The following is a 25219-nucleotide window of genomic DNA, read 5'->3' as shown; positions in this document are numbered from 1 at the left end:
GTTCCCCCACATTTCATATAATCATTTTAAGCCCCTAGTTCATGATCATAGGATTTCCCATTTTGAAATCCCACAGCAGACAAGTCTTCATTATTTCCTGATAAAACTACAGTACCATTAGTCAAGAAAATAGCATTATAAACAAAAACCTGCAAAATACAAATAAAAAATGAGTAACAGTAATTTAGCATCATTTGAAACTAAGTGGTAAATGTATCATCAGCCAAGTTCCAAGTTCTATGCAATGCCAAAATCAACAGCATCGTAAAGTGACAAAAAATAATGGTTAATACTAGATTTGTTAGTAGCAGCAACATTTTCCTGTGTATTTGTTTGTGCAGAGACCAGTTATGGCCACTTTACAAGATGTTATATGTATGATATCTGTCCAAGCTTTTCAACATAGCATGAGTTACCGTGTTTTTAAACACATAATGCAATTTAAGGAGGAAAAAAATCAACATGTGTGCTACTGTAAATTTAATCCTACAAAGCTTTTAGCTTGCTATCTTAAATTATGGTTTAATACATGCAATTTATCAAAATGGTGACATATAAAGAAAAAGACAGGATAAGTTTTGGGAGAGATTTTATTAATGTACAATTTTATTAGCAATGTACAATAGACATTTAAATTCTCTACGTATTCTGTCTCGACGCACAGTAAATGCTTGTTCATATACAAAACTACATGATGCTTTTTTTGTAAGGACTGGAAATCGTGAAAAATCTAAGTGCTACAGTATATTTTGTAGTGATTAAACATGTTGTCCAGAAGAGTTACCAGCCACTTCAGTGAAGCACTTCTAAAAATGTTTCTGATCAAGTTCAAATGCATCTGTTCATAAATAATGATTGGTTTGCTCAAGTCCATTATACTGCTAAGTACAACTGTCTCCAATACAAAATACCGTTTCAATACATTTCTCCACATGGACAACTAGGTAATCTAGTCATATTTACTTTTGACCAAGGCTAATACAAATTTACAAGTAAAGTAACTCAGAATTTACTCAGAATAATTATTTTTCAACCAGAAGCTTTACTTTGGACAACGCAGAAGTATATTGCAAGTGACATTCTGCAGCAGAAGCTGGAGGCTTGAGAACAACAACTAAGAAGGACCAAGTATCAGCAACACACGCTCTTACAAGAACTCTGACCATTCTGAATGTTACATTGAAGACCAGGTACTTCAGTTTGTGCGCCCCTCAAACAATCAAAACCTCCACACAAAAAAAAAAGAAAAATATCCCACAGAACACAGTATTTCAGAGAACGTGTTAGACGCTGGCATGACATTTCTCAGATCAAATTGGCAACTGAAATTTAACATCCACCTGAGCTTGTTTTGCTAAGGTTACTATTTCAGAGAGTTTCACCACCTGAAAAACAGAAAATAAAGACTTCATTTCAAAACCCTCCTAATGTGAGTAAGCTGGACCAATCTCTTTAAACCAAACAATGCCAGAGAATCATCAGCAAGATCTTAAAGGAGGGTGGGGAGGTGGGGATTATTACTTAGTCCACTGCTTCTTAATCACCTTTAAAAGAAAGATCAGTTAAGTCTTTCAGAAAGTATCTCACACAGTTACATAATGTCTGGTTCTCATTTACAACTAACTATCCTGATAAAATACTACAAGTTTTAAACTTTATGCACTACCTTGTTTTCATGGGAGGTGCTGGGGTACCCACTCACAAGAGTTTCTATACCTAGAAGCTATTTCTCCTCTGAGTTTTTGTTGCAAGCATTTCTGGATCTTATTCTGATACCTTATGGAGCCTCAACTTCTCTTGCATAATAACTCAAAACCCTTATGAATTATTTCCTGCTTAGAATCAAATTTTATAACAAAGTGGTTCTTTAGGAAAAAAAAATATTCAGAACTATAAGTTTCCTCATGATAAAAAAAATCCACCAGATGTCCACTAATTTTCTGCAGATGGAAAATTTTCATCTTCATTGTTGCTACACATTTGTAGCATCTTTTTCTCATCCACATTACCTAACTTCAAAAGCACCTAAAACACTAGTTAGCTAGAATAATTTATAGACATCTGTTGCATATTTATGCAGAAAAAAAATACTTTTAACATCACTAGTTACAACCACTGCTTTGAATGCTCAGCTTATTACTCTGATCTATCCTCATCCATTTGTTTATGCCACTCATGGCGTCATCTTACATAACCTGTTTAAGAAATTACCTATGGGCAACATACAAAAACCAACTATAACCCTTTCAAAAAGTGCTTCTACAGATAATTTTAAATTACAAAAACTAACTTTAACTCCATTTGCATGGCTCCATGATTCAGCTGAGAACTTCAGATTCATCAGCAGCTTTAGAAGATGCTTTATACACATGCAATATACCTTAAAGACCCATACATACTGCTAGGAAAAATTTCCATTGACCTAACCAAAGCTTGATCAGCCTAGCAGAGACTTCATACTATTCCTTAAAACACAGGGCCATGCTGTCAGGCTAAGCAAGTTCTTTCTCCAAGCAATCCACAGCTGCTTCTAGAGCTTCAATCCCAGGAAACAAAGCAAAATAAGACACAAGATAAAAAAAATCACAAATGATGCACCTGAATACCTAATTACCTTACGAGGCAACCAGACGATCAACTATGTTTGGTTTTAATCATGCACACTGAAATACAGTGGTCTATCAAAGGAAATGTTGTATTGTATTTTTCAGCTACCTCAATTTATGTATTTTCGTCCAATTAGTAAAGTTAAGCTCTTGTCCATTCCCCTACCAAGGAAGGTGACTGATCTGGTCATTTACCTGTTTTTTTTGTTTTGGTTATTGCTGTTTTATAAACCTATTTTTTGAACCACTTTTCAGACAGAAGGGAAAAAAAATCTAAGTCTCAAACAAAGAAATTTCTGGGATATAATAGCTTCCAACTGTGTAGCTCTCTTTACAAAACTGTAAAACATTTGCTTCAGGCCTTGATAATAACTGGCACTGTGATTTACACTAAGCTACCTTCAGTTGACTGAACGGAGTTTCAGCTTTTCAATATTCTGCAACCGATGCAATGTTCTGAAAAGAATATTCGTAACCAGTTATCTTACCATTTTTGCAGCTTCATCCAAGTCATCACACGCAAGGATTTTGAGGCCACTAGCTGTTATTAAAGCTTTGGCATCATCAACTCGTGTACCTTAAACAGATAAAATGTCACTCTTATTGAACAGGGGACTATTACTTCCAGAGTACTCTCATATTTTCTAGGAACCCTGTTCCACAAGGAAGCTAGTGAATAAATCTAGAAGACAACTTCTGCAGTTATAAAAGCAGGAAATATTTTTTTATTAACTTGTCAATCTTCACCATCTCAATTCAAGGTTTGCGTTATTTTTGCATAGTCTTCAGCTTACAGGAAATTTGCCATGCAATACATAAGCTCAAAAGCATCTGTCAATATGGACAGAAATACATTTAACGTACTAAAGCACACTCACCTTGCAACCGTACCACAATAGGTATTTTTAGGTCCAAATCCTTTACTGCCATGATGATACCCTGTGCTATCACATCACATCGCATAATGCCACCAAAAATATTTACCAGAATAGCCAGTACCTACAGAATCAATGACAATATTCACGTTAAAAATGGCCAGAGGCACATCAGATAAAAGCACCACTCAACCTTCCAACCTAAGGAAAACTGAAGCTCCACAAGTGTAATAAGGGACTCCGCAAAAGACAGGCAACATTTCTGTTCTAGAGAACATCAGCAACAACAGTACAGTTCTACAAAGCCACATACAGCAGAACAGCTACTTCAGGGACACCCTATTGCAAGAACGCCCCAGGAAACTTCCACATTTTCCTTCAATCCAGCATGAGTCGCAGGAAGTAGCCATTTCTCTTAGGCAGTGTGTATTCTGTGCAGCCATCTGCAAGACGCACACCCATTTTCTGTACAAACCCAACACTGTACATTACTTCAGAATATTCTGAGCATGATAAATAGAGCTGTTTAATTTTCTTCAAGCAAATTAAACACATGAAACTTCAGTAATTTAACTACTAAATTTGTCAGCTGTTTGTCTTTCCACTTCTAACGTTACCCCAGCAGAGGCACTTCCCACACCAGTACCTCCACATACTGAAGAAGCTATGCTACAGAACACAGAAAATTTACAAAACTCATTCACAAGACACTGTTTGTACAATTTACGAAAAGCTAGGATGCTTGGAAGTAAGCTATCTGAAATATGATTTATTCAGGAGGACTAAGCCTGAGGTTATGGGAAAATTTTTTCCTACTCAAGTGGTGTAAAGGAGGGGTAAAAAGATCGCAATCAATGGTGAAAGACGGAATAAAGTAGGAGCAAAAATGAGTAGAGAGCCTTGAAGGACAGAATAAACTTAAGACAAAACATTAATGTGCAAATGATTAATAAACAATAGCTTGGTTTTCATTATCTTGCAATTAAACTAGTTCATCTGTGTGACACTGTTCTCGCTCCTGCTACTAATGGGTAGGAGCAACTTAGATTGGTACCCCCAAAGGCTATTCCAAACAAGCCCTGAACTGAACCCAGAGTGCCAGCCAGAGCGCAGTCCATGACACCAGTGGGCTGTACTGCTGTTTGACTTTCAGCACCAAAAATCCCAGCTACAGTCATCATTTTGTAATAAAATAGTGAGCAGCTGAAGGAAGACAGAAAGGGAAAGAGATATTTAGAAGTCTGTTTGGGCACCCTCTGTCCATGCATCAGCAGAGAACTGGCATTGCAAGAACGTGTCCCAATTCAACAACCCCCATATTCTTCCTTGTTTCTTCTCCTCTTCCCTCTGTAATTCAGGTGCTCTGGGCCTTTGTCCCTCACTTTTCCCTCAGTTTGCTGAAAGCACGTGAAGAAAGAACACTCTCAGAGACTCTGTCAGACCTTGCATTTGTTAACCAAAATCTTTTCAATGGGGAAGAGAACAAACTCCCCTGTAACATCACTCACTATTTGTTTCTGGCCCTTTCCAAAGATGAATGAGCAAGTGGCATGAAACAGGTGCAAAAGCAGCATAGCATCACCAGGCCATGCAAGTCACTCCCACCTTTATGTTACGTCTTTTTCATATTTTTCTTTCTTTTTAAAAAGTCCCAAACTGCCATTGAGTTCCCACTGGGATAATCACCCCCACACACACCATCAATTTAGTCCTTGCATTGTATTTCTGGCATGGTAAAGCTCATCCTCCAGTTTCAAACAATTTATTATTTTAATAATATTCAAACACTTCTGATAAACTTTTGATAGGATAAATCATTAACACCCTTCTAAGCCCATTACAAAGTTATTTTATCTTACATGACATATAATTAGTACCTTAGAAACTTGTTTGTGCACAGCACACTGAATATTCATCTCTACAGCTCTATGTAGACCCAGCTGCAAAACAGGCCCAAAAGAAAAAAAAAAAAAAAAAAAGAAGAAATGGAAACCCATCTGAAAGCTGGTTTCTGTTTAAACAGCAGGCAGGGGGGGAATTTCTGACTCAAAGGATTTCTGGAAAGATTCAAATACAGCTGTAACTTCAACTGGAGGACAAAAAACTGCCTACTCAGTACAGAGTCAAAGAATCTATTTTCAAAAAAGGGAAAAAAATTCCACAGGTTTTCAGGCCTTCTTCATTTGCACCAGGATTATGCTAACATCTCCATTTTCTTCCCTTTTTAATTCTACGCTTATAAAAACGTGTTTTCTGGAGAACACACACTAATCACTGTCTTTCAAATCATAGCCTGCTTTACCACTGTGTAGGACCTTGATATGCCAACTCTTCCCTCACCTTTTTATCAGAGGTAATAAGCTTAAAGGCTTCTGTCACTTGCTGCACTGTAGCACCACCACCAACATCAAGGAAGTTTGCTGGAGTTCCACCGTGAAGTTTAATTATATCCATTGTGGCCATAGCTAAACCAGCACCATTGACTATATGAGAATAAAGACAACATTTAGGAATTCAGTTTATAAATCCGTTAGATTATTTAATATTCATTAAATGGAACATACCTAAGCAGCCTATGTTTCCATCCAATCCTATATAGTTGAGATCTGCTTTTGCAGCATCCCTGTCTCTCTGATCTTCCTGAGTCCAATCCTGCAAATCAAAGATCTTCTTCTGACGATAGGCTGAATTACTGTCAAAGTTTATCTTTGCATCCATACACATCACTGAAAGGAAAAAAACGCAAACCATCATTTAATACTAGAATAACAGCTCAACTACTACATGAATATGTTAAAGTATGTTAAGTCAAACTCAGCAGCTAGCTCATGCAGTTCAAACTTCAAGTTTTGCTGAAAAGACACACTTAACACTGCATGTAAATACAAGATTCTCTCCAGTTTACCCACACAATCAGTTAAGTCCTTTTACCTGCAGAAAAAGGGAAGATAACTGTATTTACTGAGACTCTCTAAAAGCAAAGAAGCTTACAACAAACTGTTTGATAAATCTGGGCAAATTACGCTTCACTAATTAGCATGAAATTAATCCCTACAGAAGGTCTCTTTTTTTTTTTTAAATACCTCTTAGTTTTCTGCTTTTAGATTAAATACATTTAGCATGTGTCCGTGCATGTAAGCACACAGAAACACAATGAAAAAACATCTGAGTTGGAAGAAAAGGTGTCAGAAGAATACACACCGAAGTTTCACTTAATATATAGCAGGTGACATGGAAAATCTAGACTATTCTTTACATCAGAACTAAGCTTCTGTCTGTACAAAGGTAAGACTTCATTTCTACCCCTTACAGATTATATAAAAATGAGAAGGCACAAGAAACAGATGGGAGAGACTGCTCCGTACTGTTCATTTAAGCAGCATTATTAAAAAAAAAAAAAAAGCAGAATAATTGTAAGCCTCGATGAAGGAGCTACATTCATGTTTAAATTTAAAACTGTTGTACCTGAGTTCAAACACAAATATTCTCCACAGACTTATTTTTTGGTGAGAGGGGAATTGGCTATGATTGAATATTAACTAACTACTCTGCAACTGGATATGCTAAAAACCTGATAAACACCAAGTTATCCTTTAAACACCTACAGTCTTTCAATACATCAAACTCAGTCAGTCATTCTGATGCTCAAGTAGTAAAGGCAGGAGATTTCTCGAAGGTGCTACTATTCTGGTTACCTCTTCAGGACCAACTTTGAATATACAACATGGCTCAAGTTTCAGTTCACAAATTTTGAAAAGATTCAGTTTCCAGGAACACCTTATGCTGCGTAGCCAAACACTCAAAGAGTGGAAGATGTGTTCTTTTTAAATAAAAAAAAAGGAAGCCATTTAAACTTAAGACCCTACTTAGCAATTACGAGCAGATATCTACTATGTTTAGATTCTCAAATTTATATGCTTTATTAAATTCATTTTTCAACATACCATGTTAATGCCAAGTCCTCTTGCTGTATACAGCTGAAGTTTTAGCAGTGTGAAGCAACTAAGATCTACAAAAATGTCAAGTTGTTACACGAAGAATATGAAGAAGAAACATTACCAGCTCCTGATGCATCCTCCACCATAGGATTTATTTCTATCATGGTAGCATCATATTTCAGAAAGAGATTATATAATTTGATCATATTTTCAGCTGCTTCATCCACCAGATTCGGAGGAAATCCCATCTTTTGGGCAAGCTGAAAGTAAAAGATTGGTTATTAGTTAACTGATGTTTGGGGCTTGATTTAGTCACAAATTAGGAATGTCCCAGTTTAGCTATTATTTCAGTGTCAACTGAATTTGTAGATGTAGAACCTCTCCTGTCCTCCTGGAAAAAAGTAACTTCTCCATTTTAAAAGATTGTTTTCAATACAAAACACTGCACTTACTCTAAAAAAGAGCAAGGAAAAAGTCATCATTATACGCCTTCACAAAGCCATATAAAAGCTAGAAAAAGCACTGCCATGCAGAGTTGGATTTACATTGACTATCACCTGAAAATACTTCGATATCTAGTTCAAATGTTTCAAAATGTCAAAAGGATTTAAGACAACTCAGCAGGTTGAATGCATGCACACTTTACAAGATTTAGAAGCAACCCTCCCATCCTCACTAATGTGTACTTTTCCACATTAACAATTACCCTAACAGCTTGCTCCTTTTTTATGCCTTCTACTATATCAATGGGTTCCTTAATTATCGCATCAGGATTCTCTGCAGCAACATCTTCAATATTAACACCACCCTGAGAACTGCCTATCAGCACAGGACCCTGGAACAAAAAGCAAGAACAAAAAAAGGCATAAGTAATTTTATATCACACAACTGAAACTTAGTTCTTCTCATAATATACCTCACAGCAATAAAACCTTGTTGTTAGTTGGAATTTTTTTTTTATTTGGGCATTTTACTTGTATGCTTGAAGAACGTTACTATCTATTCAATGTATCTATATAAAAACTTTTAATAATACTTTTCAAGTTTTAAGGTGTATGTTGGGTCCAATTCTTTTAACAAGGAAAACTTTCCTTTGTATACACTGCAGCAACCGCGCAATTAACACAGACATACCAGTTTTAAATTTTGATAGAAAGATTCAACTTAGTAATCATATGCATTTTACCTTCTAGGTTGTCACCAGAAAAAGAAGAGCCTTCTCATCTCGCTTTTCTCCACTCACCCCTACACAAACACACATCGAATGCCAGGCACTCATTTATCCATTCTGCCATGCTCCAACTACAAAGTCAAATCTAGGTCTGCAGAACCTAGTCACAAATCACTGCAAACTATTCCTGTTCAGTAGGATCACAATGCTTAATAACTACAGCCATTACCGAAAGCAAGTCATGGAGTTCTGACAAAACAGCATTCAATTATTCAATAATAAAGAAATTAAGAAACAAGAACTGGTAACACTTGCAGCACAGGTTTTTTTTAGAAAAAAAAAAATATCTAAATCTCAACAGAACCATCAAGGACTCACTACCATGGAACCTAAAAATCTCTCCCCATGGGAACAGTCCTCCAGTTTACAGTAAAGACACACTCACTTGCACCATCTCAGCCTACCTTCCCTTACCAACACCCATGCATGGATTATGACATCTGGTGTACTAAGGCAGCATTTCACATCAGCACAGGTCTTACATATTAAACAGCCTTGTAACTGTTGACAATCAGTTAGAGAAAGTGTGATGCTGGTTCAGAGAACACGCTCAGTCACCACACCACTCCCATTACCATCCTTCCAAATGGAAACATATATATGGTGAATTCTCTTACATTTAATAGCAAGGTTCAACACAGTAAACATTGTTCAGGATATGAATATCCTGAACAGTCAGGAAGCTACAAACACATTATAAAATTAACTCCTCATTTCACAGAATTGACCAAAGTGAACTGTTTTGCTTAAAACATAAGAAGTCTTGCCCCTGTTGGCAAATAACACCCCAGATGTCAAGTTCCACTTTCAACTGACTATTTTACAGACTTTCCTCCCCCCTTAAAGGAAGAGGTTTGCAACAACATCAGGAATACACACTGTGTGCTATTCAACCTTCATGCTTCCTTCTTTCAAAAGCCATTTCCTCATCATAAGCATCCTAGACAAGTTACAACAATTACAAGCACATCTGAAAACGTGACTTTATAAAGCCAGCAGTAAAAACAAAGTACATCCCTATCAAAAGACAATAATCCACACAGTTATGCTCAATACACACTAATAAGATTTATTTTTTAATACGAGAACAAGAACAAGTCAGGAAAATATGTTTCCCTTCTTTATCTAATTTGCTTAAATCAGTTACAGTAAATTTTCTTTCCATAAGGATGCTTGTTTATTGCTTACACAAATTTAAAATTACAAAATCCAGCCATTTACAGTATTTTAATGCCACCTTGTGGTAAATCTGGGGTGCATACTGTAACTCCGGATCTTCCCTGCTCTATTACAGAGTACAACAGAACACAGATGCCCAAGTCACATAACTGTAACTACCCAATGCAACTGATACTTTCCTACCAGAAAGAACACTAAAGAGGAAGAGGAAGGAACAAATACAGTATTTATCTGCTAATTACTTTCCTCATTCCTCCACAGCAAATTATTTCATACTCATGCCAGAGATACTACACTAATTACCAAGAGCGCCTCTGCAAACTCTTAAGCATCTGGATACACCAAACTCAGTTTTGTTGAGCTTCAGAAAATAAAGTTCCAAGATCTGCTTTACCCTGGCTTTGTAGAAGTTATTTAGTGATTCACACTCTACGCTCCATAATGGAACACTAGTCTGTCAGAGCATACATTGACACATTTCAGTAACTGGGTTTGAATTGTAGCCTAAAAACCTACACACCCACACATATAGAACATACAGGCAGGAGAAACTATGGCCTTCATCTTCCTGAAAGCTCTGAAGACAGACCTCCAGGCCCAAATCTTACCAGTTCCTGAAGACTATTGGCACAGCAAAACTACCAGCACTCTCAAAATTGAGGGACACAGTTGTACACCTCTAGGAACCTCCACACATTGGAGAAAAAAGATGTTCAATTTATCCAGGACCATTGGCTCTTCCAGAAGACTTTTACTTATCTTGTTCCTGACACTCTTAAATAGTGTGTACGTGTACACACGCACATATAGCTGTATTTTTAAACTAAACTCTAGTATGAGCATCTGGTAGATAAGTGCGAACTAAAACCAAACTGAAAATAACTCCCTCATTCCACTCATCTCCCCTTCAGCCATATAACTCTGAACTTCAGTTGGTAATATCGATACTCATTTGTTATTCCTTATATTTAAATTGTAGCATTACATATTTAAAGCATTTAAACACGAAGGCAATCATACAGTCAGAAATACGAGGAAATAGAACTTAGCTCATGTATATTTCTGATTTTCAAAAGCAAGTGACCAGTACAGTAAACAGTTATGTTGGGGTTTGTTTTTTTTTAAATTCAGCTATAACAAGTTAATTAGTTTACTTCTGTTTCTAATATTACTCACTTGAAAAGACCTTTCCATTGTTATTGCAAAATAGTATTCTCTCCTGGGATATCTGCGCTCACAGATAAATACTTGATTGCATATTCTGCCCTTTTCTCCTGTCTGCTTGGTAAACAACTTCTTTCCGATCATTTTGGAGGAGATATCTTTTGCTTCTTCTGGACTAGAATAAAAGAAGTTCAGAATGTGACAAAGAAACTGCTGGAAAAAAAGAAGCAGCATAAAACAAAATCTTACCTAATTTTTGTTATTTTAAGATTAATAATTAAAACACTGATTTTAAACTAAGCAACAGGTTCATTTCATAATATGAAACTTTGAAGTTTTTCCACTTGGTCAGATAATTTAGAAACAACTTACGAAAAAACTATTTTCACTCCTCCTTTGAGGCCACCTTCAAATGTTCCTTTTCCTCTACCACCAGCTAAAACCTGTGCTTTTACCACAAGATCCTTTGAACCTAGAATGAAAGAAAACCCAAAATTTGTCATCTGTGACTACTAAAATGAATTGTCCCAGGTACAATAATATAGGCTGTTTTCATTTTTTCCCCCCTTCTCCACCCTCACCCTGCCCGATTCAAAACACATATATGTGAATCAAAGACTGCATTGTAACCTGCACACATTATTCCAAGAATCTCAAACCATCCACAGCTGCAGCTTTAGGCTGTTCTGTAAACGAACGTTGATGAGTTAGTATCCGAAAGTGTCGATACTTCGAGTGTTCTGATATATCTTTAACACGTGTTTGAATGACAATTAAGCACCCAGTAAGAAATGGTTAGTATCTCACAGACTACTAACAAGATGAAACTGAATATCTGACACACTATAATCCAAAATTTTCCTCAAACAAGTACAATTACCCTCTATCTGTACCCACTATCTTCTTAGCAATGATACACGACTATGGCACTTACCCAAGTCAACTTGCAGGTCCACTATGGCTTCCATTCAGCAGAGCACTGATGCACAAGCTTGAGTGCTTTGCAGAAGTCAGAAGCCTAGGCAAATCCACTATTTTTCCCCAGAGTAGGCAGAGTAACCCCTTTAGTTGGCTTTAACTGTTTAAAAATCCTTTACAAAATATTTTTCTAGGTAGGGAAGACTATGAATTGGGGTTTAAAAAGCAAAGTATAAGAATATAATCAAAATCAACTGGGATATTCTCAAGTGTCGTTGAAAGACAGAAAGCAAAGAAAAACATTCACCAAGTCATTTTAAGGAAGAAAAAAAACAAAGCCCTGAGTTGTTATTACCCAAGTTCAATTACACTGAATACACTGCAAAGAGCAGCTAGACTGCAAGATGTTAAGAGCTGCCCCATTCACGTTTGGACAGCACATCCCATCTTTTCTCATGCCACCACTAGCTGAGCCAGTCTGGTGTTTCCAAGCGAAGAATGAACTTGCTGTTCTCTTGGATATGGAAGAGGCAACCACGGAAAAGCCTATGAAAAGTTACAGTACTCAAGCAAAACTAGCCACTATGCATACTGAAAAAGATTATGGCAAACAAAAAAGTTGTGTTGATTCCTATTCTGACCTGCATCCTGCCTGGCCAGATAAAATTAAAATTCCATAATATTACAAATGAGGGTGTCTATAAGCAAAGGGAATGATCAAGTTACTGCTCCCAACCACCTAGTTGTAGATTTTACTTCTTGACTGTATACCTAACAACAGATCTCTGAATTTACAAATGATATGAAGTTCCTTGGCACAAGAAGCATGAAGGTTACAAACACGCAAGTATATGTTGATTTACTATAGTCTTTTATCTAGTATTTAATTCAGTTCCTGAAGATGACTATTTTCTATAGCTACGAAGTACTGGCAATGAAGTAAGTTAACACGCTTTATAGAAGCCACGCAACACAAGACTGAACTTCTATGCAATTACTTTAAGTACAAAGCTTGCTTTAGGAAACACTAAGTCTCATGTATAAATAAGATTACAAATAGTAGGTTCATGGATAAATGAAGCCACATACCTCAACACGCGAGCTTAAAAATAAAGCTCGATTCATTTGAAAACAATTTATCTTGTACGTACACACAAACATAAAACTTGGAAGAGCATGACTTCTTAGTGTTAGTATAGAAGAGAAAGGAAATACTTTCTTTTCTGTGAAGAGATTTAAAAAACAAAACAAAAAAACAAACAACCCCCACACTTGCTCCCTTGCTCACAGAAAATCCACCAGAGCTCCTTCACAAGGATCTGAAGTGACTCAAATATTTAAGATTTAAAATAGTCACATTTTTATTATGCATTATTTTATTATTTTGAGCTTTCTATGGAAGTTTTATATCTTACAAAGATTCATAACTGATATACTTCCTAGTCAAGATGAAGCTATTTAACTCACAGTCCACTAGGAAGTTCAGAAGAGAGGGTCCTGTTTCTCCACCCTAATTTTCATCTCCTACACTAAGTCCAGAAGGTAAAAGCTGCTTCTTACAGAAAAGTTTTCAGGAAGGCCATGAAGTTCACCCACAGGCACCTTCTTCGTAGCGATTACTCCTCCTAGCAATAAAGACCAGCATCTGAACAAGTCAGAAACAGATCCCAACTAAAGCTCTGGTAAGATCTCAACTGGAACATTATGTTTAGCTCCGGGCATGATCATAAAAGTAATTTCAATGGGAAAGACTGGTTACTAGGATGATCACTGAAATGAAAAGCTTCCCTTACAAGAAGGGACTAAAAGAGCCTGGCACTTCCTTAAATCTAGCAAAGGAGAACAAAGCAAGAACATGATTACAGTCTTTAGCCATACCTGCTGAGGAACAGAGCAAGAACACACAACTACACATACATCATACATTTTGTTTCCTTCTCGACACCAGCCAAAACCAAAAGCCACCTACCAAGGGAAGTCAGTTTTAAAATAGTGTAAGAAAAGACACTTCTTTACACAGAAAACAGTGAAGCCTGACAGGAGATATGAAGGAAGAATAGAAGATTCAAAAGGAACTGGGCAGAGATGTTCCCTCTGAGATTCCTAAGACAACAATTATGAATGCTGGAGCAAATGAGAGGTATGGACTGCAGAAAACAGCCAGGCTAACAATCTCCCCAAAATAACATGTTCTTTTGCCATGATGAGAGGCAGAGTATAGGGCTAGATGCACCACTGCCACGATCTCATAGGTTATTTCCTAAGAATTTAATTATTATACATGATTACACCTTGGCAACACATAAGGACATTTGAAAAAAAGTGAGCAACAAGTTGAAACTTTTCACAATGAGTTTTGGCCATAAAAAAGCTGTCATTGGACTATCCCTTACACAGGGTGCAACAATTGTGGCATTAAATAAGCAGGATATTACTGATTTGTAATTTGCTCTCCTACAGCACTCCAAGCAAACTAACTGCTTGAATGCATAAACACATAATACTTCAAGGGTTATCTGACCAGCTATGTTTACAAGCAATTATGCTGCATAGATTTACCTGAAAAAATTTAAGATAACATGTCCCAAGAAAACCTTAACTTAACCCATGCAGAAAGTTTATTATTCAATGAACATTTTTTCCTACGGCTCCTATTTAAAATGACCCTAAAACTAGAGGACAGAAATGTTTGGTCAACACACCTCATCTGCAGTGTTACAGCTGCAGCACTATCACACAATCTGATACAGCAGAGAACTGCTGATACACAGTAACCCAAGAAAAAATATGCAAACCAGGAGCTAACATAATTTTCTACTCAGTATCAACAGTTATGCCCTTCTGGTTTGCTTAGGCTGCTTTGAAATACTGCTAGACTTTTGTTTCAAGGAAAAACAGCAGTTTCTGCCCTAGAGCAGGTATCCACATACAAAGCTAGGACAGTTTATGCCAGCCAACATGACACCACCGCAGCAGTCCTATCCTGCCTCCTATCCTCAACTTTTCACTCCAGTCTGCTTTCTCATGCCAGCATAAGCAGCTGCGCAATCATGTCTTGAAGCCTATCAGCAGAGCGACCCCGACGAAGGCAAAAGCCAGTCCAGCGGACAGTACTTTTACAAGCCTGTGCGCTCTGCGACAAGCCCATGCGCAGGGACACCAAGCAGGACACCTGCTCTCAGCAGCAGTAACAAGCTGTAAAGCCTTGACACAGGGCACCAGAACAAAACAGCAAACCTTCAGTACAGCTGAAGTCGCAGGCAAGCAACCTACAGACCAAAGCACAAAACTCAGAACAAGCATTTGTTATGAGCTGTATTTCCATATTAATGGCAGTTGGCACTAAAAGCATATTTAAGTAAAACAGCATGAAAAGAATCAGGAAATTAGAAAATTAAGAGTAGATACTAACGAGAACAGGTGCCTGACATCAGCAGAACACTGAGTTAGCACCCACCTGTTCAGGACAACAAAAATCTATACAGTACTACACGCTACAGGTTTCATCTTCAGTTTTATTAGCGAGAGAGTGGAAGAGTAACACAGCCAGGAAACAGCCCCGTCTTCATTTCTAGCAATATTGGTATTTATTGATTGGATGGAGTAATTTCTGATTCCATAACCTAAGCTTTCAAACTGGGAGAAAAGTCTCTTTCTTCTTGCATGGATGCATTGATCTAAGTAAAACCAATCTTACGGTAAGTTTACTACCGTAGGCAAGAAGGTTTGCTGTGCCCTTGTATCTCTGAAGTTTTCTGTGCCAGTAGAACGGCTGAGGATTAGGGCAGACAAACTTTGTTACAATGTTCTGCTTTACAAGTTTCCATCCTGACTGCTGTGAAACTGCTTTAATTGCCACTTCTCTGCCCAATATTGACTGTAGTACCAGTACTGCTCTCCACATATTATAAACACCTTCATGATAACTACGGAAGCCTAATGTGTTCTGACAAAACAGACAACAGTAGAAGGCAGTGACAGGTTAATAACACAAGTGCCAATCAAGTTCTTAAACTATCATTCTACTGCAAACTTACATGGGGAGAGACACAGAGACCCATCACTTTTGTCTCAGTTACTCTATTTAAAAGTTTTTAGTTCCAGGAAGAATGTACCTCAATTCATAACACAAACCAATTTTTTTCTTGTTGCACAGATATAATAAAAACTTTAACTTTAAACAATACAGTTTTATTTACTGGAATTAGGGAGGGAAAAGATGGGCGTGTAACTGACAATGTATTACCTACAGAAGTCTCAACATAAAGCATATCTCAATAGACTCTCTTCAGAGTACACTGTCTCTATTTTGTTAGTAAGTATAGTTATTTAGAATTTAACTTCAAAAATCACATTTTTTCAGCATTTGAAACTTTTGAGTTTTAGAAGAATCATTGCATGCAAATCAAAAGTATGATTACTGAAATAATTACGTGCCAGGAATCTTCATACTTCCACTAAAAGGACCATACCAGTTAGGAGGGTGAACAAGTTGTTTCACACCTATTACAAAATATTATTTTCTACACAAATACTTCCTGACATTATCCAGCTGCATCCAGTTTTCCATCAACTCGCAAGACAGGTTTGAATGGAGACAGTGAACTACTGGAGGAACATTACGTGAGCAGTGATATTTATAGGAGGTCCAAACCTACTCCCAGTGACTGAACTACTCAGTAGTAGTTACTTTAATAAGAGTAATAGTTTCATGAACCACCATGTGATGACAATTTATTTGAAATGAGATGGCGGGCTCTTTATAGGGAAAAGCTGCTTGTGATAAGCAAGAAATTCCAATGACAACTCAGAACTGCCAGAAAAATATGAAAAGAAAACGCTATAGGCATAACACTGATGTAATAAATACAATGGCAAATCTTCTCACGACACAACAGAAAACATTTTTTAAAACAGTAGCAAAACAATAATAATTCGCAGAATCCAGCTGGAACAGAAATCCAAGTTGAAAACAGCACTTTAAGAAATCTGACAGCTGCAGCAGAAATCAAATTTTTTAAAAAAAAGAAAAAAAAATTAAGTTTTTTTTTTCCTTAAGATTCAAACCATGGCTGATCTGCCATCAATGCCCCAAGGTTGTTCACAGCATCTAATTTCATCTCAGTTTCCTTTAAAAATATGAGAAAAATATCATAGGGAAGAAAACAATGCAAGCTCAAAAACTGTATTTTACCTCACATACATTTCAAAATTACTTCACATATAGGTAAACAATTTTCTTTATTTAGGACACTTTGATCTTTAGCAGAAAAAATATTTAGTATAAGAAAGACTGGGGAGGTGGAGAAGAAGCAACCTTTCTGGCTTCCAGACTATTTCATCTAACTTCAGACCTCAAGACGAGCATAACTGACTGAAATTCTAACAAATTTCACTGGTTCTGTTACTTAAAGAATATTTACTGCACTCTTCTAATTAGGCTCTAAGACAAACTGCAACATTCACATGCCTCAGCTCGATTCTACCACACACTAGTTACCTCGCAGTGATAATAATCCTCAGTACGGTTAAGCTTCGGCTTCGTTCATACAACAGGGTTACACTGATTTAGCTAAACTATGATCATCTCTGTTGATGAGAAGGTTGTATTTGCTATACCCTAGGACAAAAAGTTATCCATGTCTAACTGAAGTATCCGCAAAAGGAAAGAAATCCAATGCCAGACTCACATTTACAGAGAGCAGGTTTCTGACTAAAGGTTATCAGCAGCATGTGGATCAGCATCAGGGAGACAGAGCAAGCAGTATTACCAACTATCTTTGTAATGCTTTAGACAAACATTTGAAAAAACAGTCTAACACATAAAAAGAAGCAAAAGATAACCTCATTATCTACCAGCAACAAATCTTGCACAACAAAACCAAACAATGAGCAGGTGGACAAAAAAAAGCAAGATTTTTTTTTCATTCTGCTAGAGATTTGGTTTGGGTTTTTTAAGTACAAACTAAATGAAAACGAGTGGGGAAATGGCTATAATAACAAAGAAATTCAAAACACTGGAGCAAAGAATAATCTGTCACTGTTCAGAACAAGTTCTGAACTATGTTTGAGCAATGCCTCAAACACCAAAGCTCCTTCAGTGTGCTTTCCTTTTGGGAAGTCTTCCCTTCCTCATCTCAAGTACCAACGAAAGCCATAGCATCAAATACCCACCAACCTGAAGTATACGGCTGACAACCAGAAGCCCTGAATTCCTTTATTGTAGCCTACTAAAGGATGCTAACTCATACTAAAGGATGCTAAGTCATACACTGCACACCTTCATTTTTCTGATCTCCAAGAAACTGCACAGGGTCATACACTCCAGGTAAGAGGCACACCTCTGGCGTCACATGGATGAGACAGAGCTATAAGCCAGCAGCCACACATACCTACTCTGCCATAGGTCTCCTCGCTGAACAAGGAACAAAACAAAGGAATCCTGATCTGCGAGTTTCCCTGCTGCCTACTAAAGAGCCACAGGCAAAGATCATCTCATTTGCCACTAGCAGGAGATCTGTGCAGATATTAATGTAAGCACAGGGATATGCCAGATTTGTGAAGTTTAGATCATGCTACAAGATCACCCTTAACAGAAGGCGAGGGTCTGAATTTTAATCCATTCTCAGAACAGAAGTATTTTAACACCTTTCTTTCACACTAATGAAGTTGTAATTTTCTTTTAGTCTCTAATGGGAACATGACAAAGAAGGCAGGCAGACAACACGTGAATTTCTAGGACATCAGATCTGAAGGAAAAGCAGCTTTCCAGTTCCTTTCTACATTATACAGCAGAATAGCTTGCTCTAGAAAAAAAAATTATCTTCTTTTTCAGATCTCACGTCTTGCATTAAATCTACATATAAAACTGAAATGAATCTAACAAAACCCATAACGCCAGAAATCACTACAAATATATCCATTTGGAGGTGAAAAGAGATTTAGGTATTTGCATATGAGAGTGTAATATGACAAGCAATGTCCTCTATCAAAACTCTGTGACTGGCTTACAGGGAGGGGGGAAGCTCTAAACAAACAAACAAAAAAATATTAATGCCACAAATGACAGAAGCTGACTCCTATATTTTCTTCTATATTCTAATAAAACCAAAATTTTACTGGGACACATACAGGTAAAGCGGTAAATCAACAGGCAGCATCGAGACGCAAATTAAAGATCAACTCTAAGTAAGTATTTAAGCAACAGAAAAAGGAGATTGGATGCTTTTTCATCAGCAAGCCAGGAATTTACTGTATACCTACAAGCCATCAAAGTACTCCACTCTTGCGCGTAGTTGCATTCTGCCAGAACAACACGTTCACAAAGGAATAGGATTTTACTCTTCTTCTGCAGTCTAAAGGTAAGTATCCTTCCCACCTTCTGCTCTACAGAAGATCTTGGACTACTAAAGCCTTACCTGTCACCACCACTGAAACTCTTTACGCAAGACTTCCTCTAACCTTGCTTGTGAGCAAATTGTAATCCAGGATTTGCACAAAGCAGAGCGTATTACTCAAAGAAAGATCAAGTAGTTGTATTAGTCTAAGCTCATACAGTTTATATCTGCCCCATTCCTTCTAAACAAGACTCACAAGTTACAGGAAAAGTATCTGCAGCATTTGGGCTATAACAGTGCCTGAAACATATGTTCACAGCCTTCAGTGGAAGTAGGATCAAGTCCTTCCCCACTGGAATTTTCAGCAACACAATTTAGCTTCATAAATCAGTCTCAATACACAACCAAGAGTGTTTTAAAACTAGGTCACTTGACTGATTTCACTACGCACTTGTGCACTGAGCAATCCGAAGCATTAGAAAACTTCATTTTAGAAAAATGTCAGCTCCAAAGTAATCACTCAAATCTGCAGGAAAGTTGCTTCACAGGAAAGGCTCTCTTAAAGAGAAGGTATATTCAGAACTCTAAGAAATGTCTTACCAGGAAAGACAGAAAAAGTAGTTACACCTTGTATCAAGCCCATGCCCATATTGTATATGTTCTCTTTAATATTATACCTATTTCTTTTGCTATTTTGTAAGCTTCATCTGGTGTGCTGGCAACTAGTCCATGTGGAACAGAAATGCCAGCCTCCTGCAACAGTCCCATGCTCAGGTATTCATGTAGTGACAGCCTTCTCTGTTGCTGCTGTTGCACCTGAAACCCATGATTATTCAGTATTCCTGGACTTCCACCAAGTACCTAAAGAAAAAAAAAAAAAAAGAAAAGAACAATTGTGTTGTGAAAAACTGCCCTCTTTGTTTAGGTCAAAAAAGTCTACACATTAAACAACTACAGTTTAGTGTACCAACGCAAACACCTGAACGCTTAATCCTACACTTCTTGTAGATTACCCTTTCATATTAGTCGTTCATGCCAGGTCTGGTTTGGGGACATTCTATCAGTGCAGTGGAAAAGAGCTGGGGAAGTTGCTAGCAGTGGCAAGGACTTGCAGGGTTAAAACACTCTTGAGTATTTAGTTAGCATTTAAGTACTTTAAGGAATGTATCTGTAGGGAGAAGAACCCTGAGGAAGTTTGGAAGCATAAGAAAACAGAGCAAAGCACACAAAATAGATTCATCCAACAGTTTTGGTAGATTGCTTCCTTCTGCCAGACTAAGAACTAAGCCCTGGAGAAGAGGAGCAGCAGAAACTAAGTTACACCACCTTCAGTGGTTGTACACAGTGAATTTAATTTGCTACAGACCAGACTATTCAGACTTCACAAGACTATCATGAACACGAAAAAAACAGCCACGATCCATTTCAAACATCTACCCTGAATCACAGGGTTGCTAAAAGTGTGAGATAACTTTAACATTTCAAACGCTAAGTAAAATAAAACAAGCCTAATATTCAGTCCTGGAAATTCCAGTGTGGAATGAGTCTTAATTTCATCTGCAAAAGTGATGCACAGAACCCTAAGAATTTCTGACAAATATTTTGCATAAAGAAAAAAAGGGAGAAAACTGTTTTGATTATAAAACATCAGAAGTGGTACTACAAGAGCACTGCCCTTTAAAAAAGGACAGCTACCCCATGGACTTTTAAGAAGACATAGATTTTCAAAGGTTACCTTGTAAAGTAACTGTATGTCACAACAAGAAAATTATCAGCCATGAAAGCAAAAAACATGTGCTGCATTTTTCATATTTCAAGAACAAGACCTTAACTTTATACACACACACAAAAAAAGCAAACCTACTGAATTCAGCTAATCCATGTATGTAGATTAGCACTGAAAGATTCAAGGTAAAAAGACTACAAAACAAACTTAGATACAAGCAAAATTTCGCATTCGTCTTTTATTTTTTTAATGCATACCATCAGCACAAGTACCACTAAAGTCAGTCTGTATTAGGAAGTTTCTAATAGACTGGATTTTTAAGGCTTTGTTTTGTTTTAAATAAAGTAAACACGCAGGCAACGCAAAGAGCTTTTACTACGGCATTTCAAGCCAGCGAATCGACGGACCCTATTTAACCTCCAAAGGACTCCTTTGGCAACCAGGAGGCCCTCTCCTTGGCATGAAACCCAGTCAGAGGTGCTGACTGACGGCTGTCGCTGCCGCTTCTGGCTCCAAGTGACCGGGCGGCCCCGGGGAGGCTCGGCGTAACACGAGAGGGGAACTCCAAGCGACCTTCCTCCAGACGTGGAAGGAGAGGAAAGTCGGAGGGAGACTCACACGCCTCGGACTCCCTACCCTTCTCGTCTGCACCGCTTCCCAGGGGCTCTGCAGCCAAAAACAGGGCCGCGCCCCGAAAAGGCATTCGCAGGGAAGGAGAGCGGAGGCCGGGGAGATGCGAGCTGGAAGCAGAGCTCGCTGGCGCAGCCCGACCCCTCGTAGGAGTAAGGCGGCGGCCGAGATGGAAGCACCGGGTTTTCCAAGCAAGTTACGGGAGGGGCCGGTTTGGGAAGGAAGGAAGAGGGAACCGCGCCGGGAAGGCCGGCCACAAGCAAGGACAGCAGCCACAGGCGAGCACCCGGCTGCCGGCCCCGCCGCCGCGACAGGGCCGGGCGGGACGAGACGGCCGCTCCTCCCGCCGCCGCTTCGCAGGGAGCCACCCCGGCCCTGCCCGCCCCGCCCCGCTCCGGCTCCCGCGCGGTCGCTACCTTCGCCGTGGCGGTGCCCAGCGCGGCGCGGAGGCCGCTGCCCCTCAGCCCGGCCGACGCCCGGCTGCAGATGACGGAGGCCGCCATGGCTGAGCCCCTTCGCCCTCAGGTGCCCCTCCCAGCGCGCATGCGCTACCGCCGCGACGGGGCGGGGCAGAGGGGACGGGGTGGAGCGGGAAACGCTCGCGCGGCTCCGCTCTCTCTCAATAACAACCGCCCGCGGGGCCGGGGGAGGGGCGACTCGGTGGTCTCGGGGTCCTGCCCATGCCGGATCGGCCGGCTGCCTCCTGCCGGAGTGGGCGGCTGACCGCCTTCCCAGCCTCACGTTGTTCAGAGATTTTGTTTTAAAAAAAGGTTATTTTCCAACAGGGATCCTAAAAACGGTCGTAACCACCCACACACAACCGTCCCGGTCACGCCGGCCCCGGCTGGCGCCATGCATGTCAGACAGGAGGAGAGGGCCCTGGCTCCCTCCTGCCATCCCTGCCCTGGTTCTGCTTCAAATTCGTCGTTATTCTCACACTGGGGATATTTTTTTATTATTATTATTTCAGGGCCTCTTCGTGCAGTAACTCAAACACACCCATTCCTAACCTGAACTGATAGACCCAATGTCTCTACGTACTTCTTCTGCAGCCCGTCCGCACTCCCCCCGTCTCAAGGCCAGGCTCCTCCGCCATGACCCAAACCCATTTGTTTCTGCCTCACGCAGCTTGGCACTGCGCCTCCACCTTTGCAATTTAGTGTGTGTACTTCTGCCAGGGTGGCCTTGAGCCATGCCGCTAACCAGCCTCAGCGGGGGACAGGCGCCTCTGCAGGGACCAGTGCGCAGACCTTGTGTTTCACACGGAGGAGAAGCTTTTCCCTTGAAAAGGAAACAGCAGCCAGGAAAAGAGCAGTGGCCTGGGAAAGCAGAACGAGGAACGTCCCCTGTCAGCAATACGGAAAAATTCATTTATTTCCATACATCATGGATGCCAGAGTTAGATTTGATCTGAAGGAAAGCCATGCCGGAGCTGTGATTCTCATGAGTTTTGCAACTGGAATTACCCAATAACCGGACGAGTTGCATTTTTTTCTTCTGAAAATGTGCTATCATAGCTTCTCCTTGGGCAAGTGTTGCAAAATGAGGAGTAACCATGGTTGAGTTATTTGCTTCTGTTCCTCTGTTGTCTGCGTATGGTGGTGTTGTCACCTGTTAGCACTGCAGCAAGCTCAGTGCTTAGATCTGTGCCTCTTACAGACATTCTAAGTAGGAATACATGTCGCTGAACCCGTAAGCAGCTGCAAAATTTTGAGAGACCGTCCAAAATTTTCCACCACAGCTGATAAAGACTTCCCTCTGCCAAAGTGGGGAGAGGGCGCAAGGGGGGACCACATAAACTTTGTGCTCTTTCTCCACCAAAATACCTGTCCTCTGTACACACAGCAGCTCCTTGCTAGTCACCAGGCCTGCCTGCAGCTTCGTCCCGGGACAGTACTTGTACGTCGTGTCCACATACAAACTTGAGGAAATCTGGGAGATTCTCCAAAATGACCTCCCTCCCAGAAAGGGGAAGAAAGGGTGTGCAACAAAGTTTACAAAGACGATGTAATGAAGCTGGGCAAAACTGAAAACCTTCAGCGTAAAAGCCCAAAGCCACTGCTCAGACACCAGTACTGGCTGCAGGTCAGGAAACCAGACTTACATCCTCACTCGGTTGCTTGGCACTGCAAGAAAATTGGACAAATCTCTCTGGGCTTCTAATTCATTCTTGGCTATGCAAAGAGCTGAAAGACATTCCGAGTACAACTACTGTTGTATCTTCTTCTTCTCACTACGAATGACTTCTTCCAGATTTAAGATTAAGGAGGTTTTTATCTTACACATCAAAAGAAGAAATGTTAAATGGTCTTGCAATATTGAAAGACTTCTAGAAAGATTGTTGCAGCTGCTCGTGTTGTCTATAGTCCAATAAACAGCTGTATGGACAACTCTAATTATTTGGATGTTGTTTTGTCTGATTTCCTTGTCAGCTGTGAGAATTGGTCTAATTTGGATTCGTTGTAAAAACGCATGAATTTCTGTCTGCTTTCTGTCTGATCACCAGTGCCACCGCCCGGCTCAGTCTGTCAGTACAAGGTGGTTGGGAGTTAACGCAACCCCAACGCTAAAAACATCAGTTCTTGGAAATGACACGTTCATTTTGCTTTCTTAGACAAAGAGCAAAAGATAATGACCTCGGCTACAACCAGGCAAATTCCTAATGAGTTCAGTTAAAGTAACTCCGGTTTGCATAGGCTCAGCCTAGTTCAATACCTGACCTATACTCATTGAGATTCTGCAAGAGAAGGGGAATGCACTGTAGGAATCTGATAGGTATCCAGATGTTTTGCTAAATCTCTAGAAAATTCTAGATATAAGTTCCTTCCTATTCGAAGTTTAAAATGGTGAGAATTCTTGCTAAAGTCAAAATAAGCTTTTTAAAACAGGCCCTCTCCAAAGCTGTATTTAAAGCTATAAAGGAGGAAAAATAGGTGCGTTGCAAATGAGGTAGAAGGAGCAAAGATATTTTAACAGACAGACAGCTGTTTGAGGCCAGATAAAGCATCCCAGAAGGCTCAGGCATTATGAAATAGATATGAATTTGCTTTATTATGGATTTACCACATCTACCTTGGGACAATGGTACAATCTGATTTATTTCACAGACATTGTAAGCTCCACTGGTCACGATTTAAGTTGAAAACCATTAGGACAGAGGGTCTTGCCAAGAAGGACATCTCAGTGAGAAAGCCAAAGCCTCTGCTAAGGCCATGAGTTTAGAGGGCAGAAAATTTCCAAGAACGAAGTAAGAGATTTAGCAGGGCCTCAAAAAACATTCCAGTAGCTGTGGAGAAAACTTCGCTGAGTTTTCCAGAACACTTCTAATTGAATACAGACAGGCGCCCAGTTTTTTTATATGGTAGGTAAGTAAACTGGTTTAGCTGCCAGACCAGCTGAGGTCAGAGAAAAAAACCTGACTTGAAGCCAAGTGAGAAGACCGTTCAGTGGTGTCACATTACTTTACAAAGCACACCATGCAGCCAGTGAGTTCTCCTTGCATTGCTTGTCTGCAGGAGTACCATCAGAATGGACTCTGGACAAACTGCAGGTTGCTAAGGGGCACTTAGGAACATCTAATAACAGGAAAATATTCACTGCACCTATCTGCAATGT

At 39.4% G+C, this 25219-nt stretch overlaps 1 protein-coding gene across 1 annotated transcript; it reads right to left on the bottom strand.

The window, feature by feature from the left end:
- Positions 1 to 572: 572 nt before the first annotated feature.
- SUCLA2 (succinate-CoA ligase ADP-forming subunit beta) lies at positions 573 to 22158 on the bottom strand. The gene is made up of 11 exons (XM_075421971.1): positions 22021 to 22158; positions 19926 to 20109; positions 11366 to 11465; positions 11006 to 11168; positions 8126 to 8254; positions 7541 to 7679; positions 6046 to 6207; positions 5822 to 5964; positions 3485 to 3605; positions 3095 to 3183; positions 573 to 1385 (listed from the first exon to the last, which is right to left on the bottom strand). The coding sequence occupies exons 1-11, from the start codon at positions 22105 to 22107 to the stop codon at positions 1311 to 1313; spliced, it is 1392 nt and encodes a 463-aa protein (XP_075278086.1). The 5' UTR covers positions 22108 to 22158; the 3' UTR covers positions 573 to 1310.
- Positions 22159 to 25219: the final 3061 nt, after the last annotated feature.

This window comes from Opisthocomus hoazin, chromosome 1, assembly GCF_030867145.1.
Source record: "Opisthocomus hoazin isolate bOpiHoa1 chromosome 1, bOpiHoa1.hap1, whole genome shotgun sequence".
NCBI lineage: Eukaryota > Metazoa > Chordata > Aves > Opisthocomiformes > Opisthocomidae > Opisthocomus > Opisthocomus hoazin.
The sequence above is the reverse complement of the archived record's forward strand: the minus strand, read 5'-3'. Positions and strand labels throughout refer to the sequence as shown.